At 38.0% G+C, this 15209-nt stretch overlaps 1 protein-coding gene across 1 annotated transcript; it reads left to right on the forward strand.

The window, feature by feature from the left end:
* Window positions 1–2345: 2345 nt before the first annotated feature.
* Window positions 2346–14966, forward strand: LOC149906792 (axin-like). Its single transcript, XM_090104970.1, has 15 exons — window positions 2346–2427; window positions 2822–2927; window positions 3590–3704; window positions 5826–5974; window positions 6584–6698; window positions 7148–7270; window positions 7975–8105; window positions 9816–9956; window positions 10717–10828; window positions 11223–11366; window positions 11507–11612; window positions 12177–12318; window positions 12462–12641; window positions 13314–13493; window positions 14408–14966. The coding sequence occupies exons 1-15, from the start codon at window positions 2394–2396 to the stop codon at window positions 14532–14534; spliced, it is 1905 nt and encodes a 634-aa protein (XP_089961096.1). The 5' UTR covers window positions 2346–2393; the 3' UTR covers window positions 14535–14966.
* Window positions 14967–15209: the final 243 nt, after the last annotated feature.

Raw genomic sequence — 15209 nt, forward strand, 5'->3', positions numbered from 1 at the left:
TGCAAGATGCAAATTACCTATCGTAATTCGTGTCTGTCGTTCATACTGTTTTGCATACGCCTCGCACCAGTGTCACTAGATGGCGCGCATACAACTCTTTAGCTGTCAACTGTCAAGCTGCCCGAGGCGCGACGGATGCGAAACGTCAAACCCGTGTCGCTGTTGTATACAAAACCGTCCCAGACCAAGCTAATTTATTATTTATTTCCGAGAAACTTTTCGATTTAACCTGCCCTCTATTAATCCTCAGTAACCCGGAGTTAAGTGAACGTATAATTCACATGTAAGTGAGCACGTTTTCGTAATATGTTTCACTCAGCATAGTTTGTATAAACATCCCTTCCGGGTTGGGGAACATTTGAATGTTTAAAAGTGTAAAAGTGAGACCAATCGCTATGCTTTCGAGGTAAGCTCGCGGCGTCTTATCGTATGGAAGTGCTATTATAGAAATTTCACACCTCGAAGATAGGTGCGCCACGGTATTATGAGTTTTTGTCATTGTTTACAACTTGTTTCCCGTTTTATGCCCGTCATCCTCAATGAAAATGTATCGGATCCGCCGCTCACGGCCGATTTATTGCTTCATCAACGTGTGGGTTTTACAATCTATTGTTTCACTGAAGGGTACAACTATTTTTTACAAATATTTAATGAGAAGCACATGTTTCATAGGTACCTGCTAAAAATAAAATACCACAAGTTATAACATACACATGAATAATAAATGTACAGCTTCTATTCTTACCACAGATAAGCATCAATATTTAAAATGTTTTTTTAATTTCAATATTTCTAAATAAAAATAAGATGGAACCCCAAACACATCAGTAAGTCAGATATTGATTTCATATTAATGAACCCTATCATAAACATATTCATAAGTATAATAAGTAAGGGTCCCGAGTATTGGATCAGGCTCCATTGTGTGTCTCGTAGAGCATCCGAATCAGTTTCCTTCACTCGGAGTTTGGCATTGCATTGCGCAGTCGTTCCGCTCTCAAATCATATTTTGAAAAAAATATTAATAAAGCTTTTTATATTATTCAGTAATAATTCTATTAACCGGTGTAGTACCTTTGGTGTATTGTTTGTGAACACAATGAGTATGGTGAGGGCATTATGATTTTTTTGTTGCTTTGTTAATTTTTTACAAGATGTTTATTGAACTGTGAAGTTATGATTATAATTTGTTATGACAGGATCTTATTATGAATTATCCCTTCACGGATATATTACTGCAACGGCTTTTGTTGCTGCATAAAAAATGATGCAAGCGACGCACATTGATTTTATAAATCTAATTTTATGAAATTTGATAGTTGCATGTAAGGAAGTTTTGTAATAATTCTGTTCTATAGTGAAAAAGTGTGTTTTTATAAGTAGATATGAAAAGGTGTGCGTTGAAATAATTTTTATTGTAATGTTTGGTCGAGTCCGATCGATGGTGGTGACTCTTGACTTTTACCCGCTGCTCCATTTTATTTTCCATCTCTTTCCTGCGTACACAAATCAAGTGTAATGCTATGATCTCTATTGTGTACCGTATTGATTTTTTGTGGAGACTTTGCGAGGAACGCCGTTTGGTTGTGGTTTTTGAGCAGGATCATGGTGTTAGCAGCGGTGAATGAATTTTTTGTGTAACGTTGATATGGTGATTGTTATTTAACCGTTATATGTACAAGTATGATTTTTAGCAATATAATTGGGTTTGAATTTCCTTCGTGTAAAGGGATTGTTTGATTTGATGGTTTTTATTGGATGAGGTGTTGAAATATTTAGTTGTAAATCAGCTAATGAAAGCTCTCATCTTAAGTAGTGCTTTCTTAAATATGAAGTAAAGTATTTTGTAAATGTTTTTTAATATTAATGTAGAAGTTCTCTTCTTTAATAGAAAATCATAAGGTTAAATAAAGTTGAGTACTTAAGGGAGGAATGTATTGTGTGCTTTATTACTTTAATTCAATTGATGTTTTTTATATGGGAGTGATATCAAAAATCGAGAAATTTCCCATCCTTCATGTCTGTTTAATAAAGTTTGTCTTTTATTTATTTATTATTATTTCCTTTTCATAATTTCCCATGTAATTTCGTTTAAACTAATAGAAATAATATTATTTATAACTTCAAACAAAACTTGGCTAACCTAAACTAATCTTATAATATAAAAATGAATCGCAAAATGTGTTGGTAAGCGCATAACTCGAGAACGGCTGAACCGATTTCGATAATTCTTTTTTTATTATATTCCTTGTAGTACGAGGATGGTTTTTATGTAGAGAAAACGTAAATATGTACCACGGGCGAAGCCGGGGCGGACCGCTAGTATAAAATACAATTGTTTGCAGGTGGTGTCTCGCCATGCAGCGCGCGGGTGGGAGCAGGGCCTGTGCGCCATGAGCCACACTCCTGGAGGCGGCCATCCGCAAGGTAACTTGAAAATATACGATTGTCTGTTTCATTTTAAATTTAAATAACTTTTGTTTTAAATTTGGGTGTTAATGTCGCGATCGAGTAGCTTGTAAGTAATATATTTGCGTGTAAATGTCGCTATAGAGTAGCTAATTGTTTCATTAGGAGCCTAGTGGCGCCGTTTGTTTACGATGCTAAATATCGTAATGATATTCAGAGTTTATCAAACAGCTAGGCAAATTATGTCGATTCAATTAATTATTTGCCTAGACAAGTCATTCAAATTGATATTCATGATATTCAATTACTTTCTTCACGACGCGATCACGTAAACCAGTATAGAACCTCTTCATAGTAATCGTAGTTACCGTTTACGTATTTAGGTAATAAACTAAGCAATACCTACATACAGGTTGGGAGCACAAGCTTGCAGACAGGTCGTCGCTGCCGCCAGCCCCCGGGGAGGAGAAGGGCAAATCTCAGTCCAAACATGTGTTCACACAGCCTCATCTCGCTAAGTGAGTATATCTTGAAGGAATTTTGTTTAATTTATACCCCAAACTCTTAGACAAATATGAAAAATTGATTTTAAAACGCACTGAAATCTATTTTGATACAACATTATAAAGAAACAGCTTACCGCCCGCGGCTTCGCCCGCTTGGTCTAAAACCTTATTCAACTATAATTGAATTAAAATATCAAAGAATTGATGGGTAATTTTGCTGAGAAATTAGGTCACTCAAATAAATTAGCATTCATCTCAATCTTCTCCAACAGAAATACTTTAATTTCATTCATTTGAATTGAATATAACGGTTTTGAGGTTGAAAGTTAGCAACAAATATGAAAATTAAATTTTGTCTCTCTAGAAAATCGTTCAGTATCTATAAAACCATGTCATTTCGATTTTCTATTGTGGCCAAATGTTTAAAGATCTATTTTTCTGTATCTGTACTTTGTAAATTATAAAATTATTTCGGCATTATCGAAACAGAACTAACGCAAACGTTTTGTCTCATTTATCGGCCAGCATTTGCGCCATGTTCATATTATTATCTCTATACAAAAATCGTCACTTTTGTAACGCATGGGTTGGTTACGAACGCTTTTTCAGACAAAAGTCTGTAAAAAAGCACGCATAGTTCGAAAAATAAAGGTTATATTCCACTCGTGACATAGGGCGGGCGCTATGTGGTGGCGCGAAGAGACGGAAGGCTCGTCGGGCAGCTCGGCGCGCTCGCCCGCCTCGCCGCCCTACGTGCGGTGGGCGCGCGCGCTCCACTTTCTGCTCGAGGTGAGATACACACACTATCCTAGCAATACTGAGACACTACTAATTACTATACACTAGCAATCCCTAATACTAGCTCCTGCATTGTTTATGAACTATGAATGGTATGGTATGCCATAACACTACCTGTTCGAGGTGAGATACACACACACTATAATATTCTAGCAATACTAATTCACTACAATACATTAGCAATCCCTAATACTAGCTCATGCATTGTTTATGAACTATGAATGGTATGCCATAACACTACCTGTTCGAGGTGAGATACACACACACTACAATATTCTAGCAATACTAATACACTACTATACACTAGCAATCCCTAATACTAGCTCCTGCATAGTTTATGAACTATGAATGGTATGGTATGCCATAACACTACCTGTTCGAGGTGAGGTACACACACACTATAATATTCTAGCAATACTAATACACTACTATACACTAGCAATCCCTAATACTAGCTCCTGCATAGTTTATGAACTATGAATGGTATGGTATGCCATAACACTACCTGTTCGAGGTGAGATACACACACACTACAATATTCTAGCAATACTAATACACTACTATACACTAGCAATCCCTAATACTAGCTCCTGCATAGTTTATGAACTATGAATGGTATGGTATGCCATAACACTACCTGTTCGAGGTGAGATACACACACACTATAATATTCTAGCAATACTAATTCACTACAATACATTAGCAATCCCTAATACTAGCTCCTGCATAGTTTATGAACTATGAATGGTATGGTATGCCATAACACTACCTGTTCGAGGTGAGATACACACACACTACAATATTCTAGCAATACTAATACACTACTATACACTAGCAATCCCTAATACTAGCTCCTGCATTGTTTATGAACTATGAATGGTATGGTATGCCATAACACTACCTGTTCGAGGTGAGATACACACACACTATAATATTCTAGCAATACTAATTCACTACAATACATTAGCAATCCCTAATACTAGCTCATGCATTGTTTATGAACTATGAATGGTATGCCATAACACTACCTGTTCGAGGTGAGATACACACACACTACAATATTCTAGCAATACTAATACACTACTATACACTAGCAATCCCTAATACTAGCTCCTGCATAGTTTATGAACTATGAATGGTATGGTATGCCATAACACTACCTGTTCGAGGTGAGGTACACACACACTATAATATTCTAGCAATACTAATACACTACTATACACTAGCAATCCCTAATACTAGCTCCTGCATAGTTTATGAACTATGAATGGTATGGTATGCCATAACACTACCTGTTCGAGGTGAGATACACACACACTACAATATTCTAGCAATACTAATACACTACTATACACTAGCAATCCCTAATACTAGCTCCTGCATAGTTTATGAACTATGAATGGTATGGTATGCCATAACACTACCTGTTCGAGGTGAGATACACACACACTACAATATTCTAGCAATACTAATACACTACTATACACTAGCAATCCCTAATACTAGCTCCTGCATAGTTTATGAACTATGAATGGTATGGTATGCCATAACACTACCTGTTCGAGGTGAGATACACACACACTACAATATTCTAGCAATACTAATACACTACTATACACTAGCAATCCCTAATACTAGCTCCTGCATAGTTTATGAACTATGAATGGTATGGTATGCCATAACACTACCTGTTCGAGGTGAGGTACACACACACTACACTATTCTAGCAATACTAATTCACTATAATACATTAGCAATCCCTAATACCATACCTACCACGTGATACTACCTCTCGAGGAGATATATTATACACACACTATATACACTTTACACTATCCTAATGAAATTGGTAATCCTCCTCTTGTCTAATTTTATCTAATCGTGCTATCACTTACTTAATTTTGTGTAATTACTATAATTATGTCACTAATTGTATCATCTCTAGTCCATTATGTTGGCAACTATAACATCTTTAATCGCATTAATAATTTACCCAAAAAGCGTGATTTAGCTTTTAGAACTCCGAAATTTTTAGTTTTCTGTAAAAATACATCTAAATTACCATGAAATCATTGTATTTACAATTTTACACCTTTTTTGTCCTGTGCCTAGGACGCGGAGGGCGTGCGGCTGTTCCGCAAGTTCGTGTGCGGCGCGGGCGGGCTGCACGTGGACCGGCTCAACTTCTACTTCGCGGTGCACGGCCTGCGCCAGGAGACCGAGCCGCCCAAGATACGCCAGGTCGTCTCCGCTATATACAAGTGAGTGGCCGGTCTGGGGCTCTGGGTGGACAGACAGACAACAAAAGAAAAAGTGCCGGAAATAATTGGCACCTTAGTCGGAGTTCAATATTCAGACAGACAGACAAGAAAAAATGCTGCTGTAGAAAAGATAGCACCAATATTATTGGCACTTTAGTGAGAGTTTAATGTACAGGTGTTTCAAGAGTCTATACATCGCCGGTGTGTAAAGTCATACGCAATAATTAATTGCAAAAATTACCGGTACAAATGTGTAAAATATGCAAATTGTTTACTCTTTGCAAATATACCCTCGGTAAGTTTTTAAGCTATTGCATAGCTTCTATCGCGGGCCTTGAGCGCGGGGACCGAATCCAGAAATTCCGTTACGAAAAAACCTCACGCTCCCCACTCCGACGGGCGCGGAGGTGTAGCTTGAAGGCATAGCATGCAATAGCTTTACCGCGGCAGTCCCCGAGTGCCACACGTCTTTTTTTTTTAATTCTTCTACCTGTAATTTCAATAAACTGATTATTTTTCGATCTTCTAAAAACATACACGACTTAAGCTGATCTATTCTATGTTATGACATAAAGTGACAATGTCTAAATAAAATGAACTTTCACTTAGATTCCTGCGCAAGTCTCAGCTAACGATGCCGGAAGCGCTGAAGACGCAGGTGAAGCAGGCGCTCAAGGACGGCGCCAACATCGAGAGGACCATCTTCGATGAGATGGAACAAGAGGTGAGATTTGGATTTGTATAACGTATTTGCTAATGACACGAAAATTAGACTTATAATTGTGATTCGTCGTCGCAGTATATATTTAATAATATTTTATATCTACACAATACCGCCTACTTACACACAAAAGTAGGAGATAGACATTGATATGACACAAGAAACAGAAATAAAATTGAAATGCCATTTTTCCGGCTAGTTAAAGTTAAAAATTCATTTATGGGTCAAGGTATACGCTTTTACAACAGAATTCCTCATAATATTAAAGAGTTTAGTAGTTCTAAATTTAAAACTTATATAAAAAATGTACTAGTTCGGAGAGCCTATTACAGTATTAAGGAATATATGGACGATAAAAACCCATGGAGGGTAAAAACCACAGGACAGTTCTTTGGCATATTATGATAATAATAATATGTGTTGCTAATAAAATATATGTTTTCGTGTTGCAGGTGACGCGTGCGATCACCGAAACAACGTACCAGGCGTTCCTGCGGTCGGAGGCGTACGTGTCGTACGTGAGCGCGGCCACGCAGCCGCTCTCCTCGCCCGACGCGTCGCCGCCGCACAGAGACGTACGTGTCGTACATGTCGTACATGTTGTACATGCCGTACATGTTGTACATGCCGTACATGTCGTACATGTCGTACATGCCGTACATGTCGTACATGCCGTACATGTTGTACATGTCGTACATGTTGTACATGTCGTACATGTCGTACATGTTGTACATGTTGTACATGTCGTACATGCCGTACATGTTGTACATGTCGTACATGTTGTACATGTTTTCACACGTCACATGTCGTACATGTTGTACATGTTTTCACACGTCACACTCACAATATGTGTAAAGTTGAAATGTAATTTTGTAGGACGGATGGAACACAATAAACATCTTAGTGTCCCGTTACAGACCTGCAATATTGTAAAGTAAAAGGACGTCTCAAAACAAACAAGTGTCGAAACGTATACCCATACTTTTCGTGTCTTCTAATGGGAAAAATCTGTGCTTTGTGAGTCCAGATTGACAAATTAAAATGACCCTTAATAGCACACGTAAAAACTCATACGCATCAAGAATTTTACACCAAGTAGACCTGTAGTTTACTACAGGCTTTTAAACTTTCTAAATTCTTTGGCAAAAGATACCAATCGTCGGTTTACCCCATGACGTGACGGTATTACCATGATACGGTCTTGAAATTTTACTCTCGACACGCCTAAAGAAGTATCACAAAAAAAATAAGACGTTTAATTTTTTTTATTAATCCTTAGATATCAGTGTGCGGTCAACTAGCCACACTACACGAAGGGCAGGAACTAAGCGGGGGCAGTGGTGCGGCCCGACTAACGCACGACGCGTTATTAGCCACGCAGTCGAGGAGATTGCACTCGGATGTCGCACCGTACGTAGATTATGTGCTATTTACATTAAAAAAAAGCAACGACACATACACTTTGGATAGTGACGTTGCACTTAGGATGGTGCTGATACTTTCCACTGACACTACAGTCATGGATTTTAGTTCAAACTATGTTTACATTTTGTGTCACTACTTAACATTATAGTTTTACATTCAATATTCCAAAAATTTGAAAAAGTTCATCAAAAATGCTTACACTATTTATAATCAAACACTTATAACAAATTAGCTTACACTTACTTTTCAATACTACACTTTGATTAATTATAGTGCTTATAGTTTTTAAAACAACACGATTAAACACTTTTCTTTACCGCACCTATACACTAAACCACTTTTGTTAAGGAACATAAACACCATGTTTTAAACTAAGTTTGTACATCCAGCCATCAACAACAAGTATTATTATAGCACTATATATCAATTTGCTTTCATTTAAGCTACCGTTTTGTTATAATTAGTGCTGTTTTTTAATATTTCATTCCCCATTTTTAGATAGCTTCTCCTTTTGTGTTAGCAATTTTTATTTGCTTACGTTTTATTACACTTCAATATTTTCTTACCAGTGTACTTTTAATACATATATTAAAAATCAGTTGAAGTTGAAAAGTAGTAAGAATGTTTACTCTATTTAAAAAAATGTAAGCATATAATTTTCATAAACTGATGATATTCAATATTCATTGATATAAAAATATCCAACCTGTTATAATAAGTGTCCATATATTATATAGCAATATATTGACACTTTATCTGAATTGATTTGGCATTTTTCTAGTTTTGTTCAGAAAATTTAGCTTTAGCACTACGTCAATATTTATTCGGCCTATTTGTTATTTTTTGTAAAAAAAAAACAAACAAAATTATTGTCTCATGTAGACACCCATATTGACGTCACTTTGTTTAACGCTCAAAGCGTTTTGATTAGCATAGATTACAGAATATTTTGATATCCTTACGTAAAATATAACACCGAAATTTGAGAGAAAAAGATTATTAAATAAATTTCTATTTTGATGTCGTCAAAAAAAACAGTAAAAATATTTTTTTTTTTTAATTGAGCAGTACTATTACAGTATTGCATAAATCTTGAATGTTTAATTCTAATGGATATCCAATATTCTATAATCCCCACTCCACTAGTAAGGCTATGTTTCGTTAGTCCCCCAAGCGCATGCGTTCACAACGCCTAATTATTTTAATTTGTCCCCGCAGCTTGATTGATTTTTGTATTGTTTTTCCCCCATGTTTGCCCCCGCGCCTGCATGTTCGCTGTTCCGACGCAATTTACACGAACGCTGTTACCTGTTACTGTTACCACACGCCTTCCCTTTTCGATCCTTCAAATTCCTTGAATTATCCTTGTTTAACGATATTCCTACATAATCATTTTCCTCACTTTTTTATAAATAAAAATTCATGTATATTTCACCATACCAAACATATTGTATTTCTTCAACTATCCAACGCCATTTTTATCCTACATTTTGTCTACGAACACGCAAATGCGACACTTTATTCATTACTCAAATACATAATCTTCTATTTACGTATCCCCCCCTCCATATATTTTTAAATCTCGCATTCACATCTCAATATCTCTGAATACATCCATCCCCTGTACCACGACACCACATCCGCCCCTATCCCCTGTACCCCATACACTGCCCCCGTACACCGGTCCGGTAACAGACGGCTCCACAAGCGGTCGGTGTACAGCGCGCACGTGTCGTACGCGGGGTACACGCCCACCTCGCGGCAGGACTCGGAGCGCGCGAGCCTCAGCAGCGGCCGCACGGACAGCGACGCGGTCTCGCTGTCCGGCAGTAGCGTGTGAGTATCCGGTCACGTGACACGTGGGAATGGGAAATGGAGGTTTTGCCTAGTTGGTGATGGGGCAAGTAACTGCATCAGTCGCAACAAACATGGTCGAAGGTGCGGTAGATACTGGGAAGTTAGCAGTGTGTGCAGTGAAGGTAGGTAGAGATTTTGTAACGGACTGGACGTGCATTTGCTGAAATTTCGCAAAGAAAATATTTGGTAAAGATTATGGTCTTCAACAATTTCTACAGAACTTCTGGATTGGTGAATAGCTACAATGTTTGTATTGCATTGAAATGTTATGGTAAGTAAATTTCATATACACAGTAAGTTTCGTAGGTAAGTATGAAAAATGTTTTATTAGAACCCTAGTGCAGTTGTTTTTACATTATAATTTGCAGTAGGCTGCACCCTTTGCTTTTTTCACTAATTTGCTCACACAATGATCAGCTAAGCACATCATTCTTACATTATACGTTAAGATTCATAAATATAGAGAGATTGTGAAAACAAAAACAATAAATTGTTCCTAAAAAAAGGATGAAGAAAAAATTAAAAGTACACTATGACACTTGTCAAACAAGCTCAAAAAGTTCTCTTAAATAAAATAAGTCCATTAGAATTAATTTAATCTAAAGATCACACAGTGACAAAAGTTACTTTCTCTTCGCACACGTATACACGTTTCCACTGTAGGAACAGTGTTTAAACTTAACAAACAAGACAGTATAAACTTCTGTTACTCTATAACTTACACACCCTTATTACATAGGGATGGGATGTCAATACGAGGCCCTCGTGACAGTCGGGAGTCGCGGCATCGCCAGCGGCTCTACGGGCTCGATCGGCAAGCTGTTATCAACAAGGAGCAGGATACCGCTATGGTAAGTTGAGATCTGGGTAGAAGGGTAATTTATTTGAACGCAAAAGTGGGGGTAGGATTCAATATTTATGAGGGTAAACCAAAAAAAAAATATGAGGGTAGATCAAGAAAAATGTGAGAGTAGAACACAAAAAAGAAGGTAGAACTAAATTTTGTTCAAAATTGGGTTGAATACACAGGTAATGGTGGTAAAAAAAATAATTTGGGCGTAAAAAGTTCTCTTCCGTTAACTTGACAAGAGTTATTTTTAGTTTAATTGAGTGAAATTATACTACAAAATCAATATTATGGTCAAATCTCATAAATGTCAGTAGATATATAATTCTACGATTCAAAGCACTTTTCAAAAAAGTCTTATCGTAAAAATAAATGTTTCCTAATAATTGATATTACAGATGATACCACGCACCCAACGCGTGCAATCCGAGCAACTCCGCGTGCTGCCGCCTAGCGAGTTCGCGCCGCTACTGATCGAGAAGCTCGAGCGTGTGCGACGCGACCGAGAGAACAAGGAGCGGCTTGAGAGACGACTCGCTGAGGTGAGGGGGGGGACTTATAAATCAATAGATTACCAATACAATTCAACACGTGAAAAACTAACATTGTACCGAGCACACGTGTCAGAAGTGAAACTACTTTGACTAGGTTCAAAGGTATAAAGTCTGTTTGAATGTTACAGGGTGAATGCGACGAGACATCGAGCCAGGTGTTACCGCCGCAGCTGGTGGCGGCCGCCATACGGGAGAAACTGCAGCCCGACGACGACAACGATCAGGATATTTTAGGTAATTATCAGTTACTTTTTGAAGGAATAATTCTTTTTTTTTCAACCTTATTTTTTTACTTTAAGGTGGTAAATGAATAAATTGTTTATTTTTTCCTTCTCTTTTCCTTCAAAAGTATGCTTTACTTGTGTATAGTATGCAATATTGTGACATAGAATTTTTTGAAATTTTTTGGCAATTTTTTTTTCATTGTTTGATATTTCATTGAATCTAAAATTTAAGGACGCTATTACGTATTTTTACAAAAACACGCTGTTTTACGGTACCATTTTAACTTAAAGCAATAACACGTGAGAACATAGTAATATCTTAATTTAAAGATAATAATATTCAGCTCTACGTTCATCTTATAAAAATTGTACGACGTCATACAAAATTGTCGCTGAAATACGATTTTCCCATCATAATAAACGCATAAAATGTTAAAAAATGGGGTCTAAAACGGTACCATTTTAGGAAAATGAAGAGCCTAATCTATCTTCTTAACTATATCTTATTGAGGGAGATATAGTCCTTTATATATGGTGTAATTTTTTTTAATATGTATGTATGTGTGTGTTGCAGACCAGCACGTGTCGCGCGTGTGGTCGGAGCGCACGCCGGGCGCGTCCCCGCCGGGCGGGCGCCGCCGCCGCGCCCCGCGCCGCGCGCCCTCCTGCCTGTCTGCCGACTCGGGACACTGCGACGAGCCGCCCGCCGCGCGCAGGTATACCCTCAATTCTACCCCCAAGGGGATAAAATAGGGGATGAAAATTATTGCTATGAAAATTTTTCTTTTCCACGCAGGCGAAGCTGCGGGCTAGTATAATATAAATTTTGCGCATTAACATAACACTATTTTATTGACAGATCAACGAGCAAGAAAGCGGCAACCGAACTGACGGACAGCGGCGTGTCGGTGGTGAGCGAGGGCACGGCGAGCGGGCTGAGCGCGGCCAGCGAGCCGCGCATCCTGCTGTGGATCGCGGAGGGCGAGCGGCTCGACCGCCGCGCGACGTCCGCCGACCGCCGCGAGCGGAGACCCGCACGGTATTATACAACACAACCCGTAAAAATAACAATTGTGAAGTTTTTCCAACAAAAATTATGGCCAAATGTCACTATCCTAATAAGAAAATTAATGTTTGGGTTAGGGCTGATTTGATCTTTGGTTAAAACTTATTCATCGAATAATAATGTAAAACTAAAACTACCATTTTAAAAACGTATTCTAATTGCCCATATTTGACAGTTTACGTGATATTTTAATATTATCGTGTAATACTTTATTGGACGGATAAGTTTGGTCCAAGCATTGAAAAATCGGCCCTTATTGTAATCCGATATTCAGATGCAATAGACTGCACTTTAAAGACAGAAAATGTGTGCGCCGCAAATGCCCTCTAAACAAAATTTCACTACAATAAATGTGTACTCTGGCGACACCTCGCTCTGATTAACGCAAGCGAAATGTTTTCACTACAAAGCATACATACAACTTTCCGACAACATCCATCGGGTTTTTACCGGCCGGCTAATCCAGTAGACTGGTCGAGGAACACCCCTTTTTCAAAGTAGGAATTCCCCCTTCCACATGTATCAGTAATAACTCAAGCCCCGGAACCATCTATTGTGTCTGGGACTGATCGGGCCGCTTGGGGCTCGATGGGTTAAAGCACGAAAACAAAAACTACTAATAGTATAATATTATATTTATTCCAGTGGTGGTGGCAGCAAGTCGAGCAGCACCAGCGGTGGGGGTGGGGCTGGGAGTGGGACTGAGCACACGGTGGTGGTGGCCCACTTCCTGGACGAGAGCGTGCCGTACCGCTTCAAGGTGCCCGCCAGCCCGCTCACGCTGCGCACCTTCAAGGAGTACCTGCCCAGGAAGGGGAACTATCGGTGAGCGATGAATAATATAAATCTTAATATATATAAATCTCATGTCACAATATTTGTCCTCAATGGACCCCTAAACCACTTTAACCGATTATAATAAAATTCGCACACCATGTGCAGTTCGATCCAACTTGAGAGATAGGATAGGTTTTATCCCGGAAATCCCTCGGGAACGGGGACTAAGCGGGTTTTTCTTTGAAACGCGGGCGAAGCCGCGGGCGGAAAGCTAGTACACTATAAATTTGATTAAGGTCGATGGTGGTGAGTTGGTATGTGACGTCAAAACAGCATTTAGTTGATATATGAAGTCAAAGAGGCTTATTTCCTTCTAAATGATACGATTTTGTTAATAAGAGAATTGAAAGATGCGTTTGATCATGTTGCTCATCCACTTTTGTTGTGAAATCTTAGTAAATTCAAGTAATTATGATGTTTGGTAACGTTTTTAGTTAAAAGTATGCGAACAATTCGGTAAATGAATGAATATTGAAAAAATATTAATGAAAATGTTGATATTGATAAATGGTGTTCCACAGGGTTCACATCTAGGTCCAATGCTTTATTTAATGTTCAGGATCGATTTAATCAAATTATGTTACTATAATTATTAACTTTTCTTTTCCAATTTCGATTCGTTTGCTTAATTAATCCCTACTAATATTATAAATGCGATAGTAACTCTGTCTGTCTGTCTGTTACGCTTTCCCGCTTAAACCTCTCAACCGATTTTGATGAAATTTGGCACAGACCTTTAGACCCTCAGAAAGAACATAGGCTACCTTTTATTGCGAAAAAACACCACGCAGGCGTAGCCGCGGGTGGAAGCTGTAATAAAATACAATTATATTGAATTTTTTGCATGTGTATCTTTAACAATCTTGAATCACTTAAAGTCATTTGTTTTTGCACACTTTCAGATATTTCTTCAAAACGGAGTGCGCAGATCTGGACAACACGGTGATACAAGAGGAGGTCAGCAGCGACAGCGACACGCTGCCCATGTTCGAAGGGAAGGTCATGGCCAGGGTCAAGAGCATTGACTGAATTTGGACCTTATTTGTATGAAGATAAGGGTGTAATTACAACTGTATGAAGAAAGAAGAAATGGACATTTTAAATGATTACCTATAAGAAATGGTTTTGTTGTCAAAGATACAAATGTATCCAGGTTTTACGGTTAAACACAGTTTGAAGTGTCGTTATTGTTTTTGATGACAAGTGAAGTACACTAATTAATAAATTACTAAATGAAGGTACAAATAAAATTATTTGTGTATCTGAAACAAGATATGATGATTGTTTTTATGAAAGAAAAGTGACAAAAGCTTATGTTGGTAGCTTGTACGATACTAAAAATAAAATTTGGTGTATTAAGACGAATGATTATGAATGAACTAAAAATGTATTTATTGCAAATTAAAATATTTACAAAAATAAATTTGTAACATGGAATAACTTGACGACTGTTCGTTTGTACATCTGCCCCCCTAGTCAAGTGGCTTTCTGTTAGCGTAGCGTTCAATAGAATAGACTACGAATGTATGAGATTGACGTAACCTGTAGATACGTTTTATCTACAGGTTACGTCAATCTCATACATTCGTAGTCTATTCTATTGAACGCTACGCTAAGAGACAGCCACTTGACTAGGGGGGCTGTACGTGGGCATGACGAAAACGAAGTTTTATTTTGAAATTTTTAATTTTGTATCTACTAAGG

Source organism: Colias eurytheme, chromosome 8 (assembly GCF_061535395.1).
Source record: "Colias eurytheme isolate Ceu_HAF_F1 chromosome 8, ilColEury1 Martin Lab GWU primary, whole genome shotgun sequence".
NCBI lineage: Eukaryota > Metazoa > Arthropoda > Insecta > Lepidoptera > Pieridae > Colias > Colias eurytheme.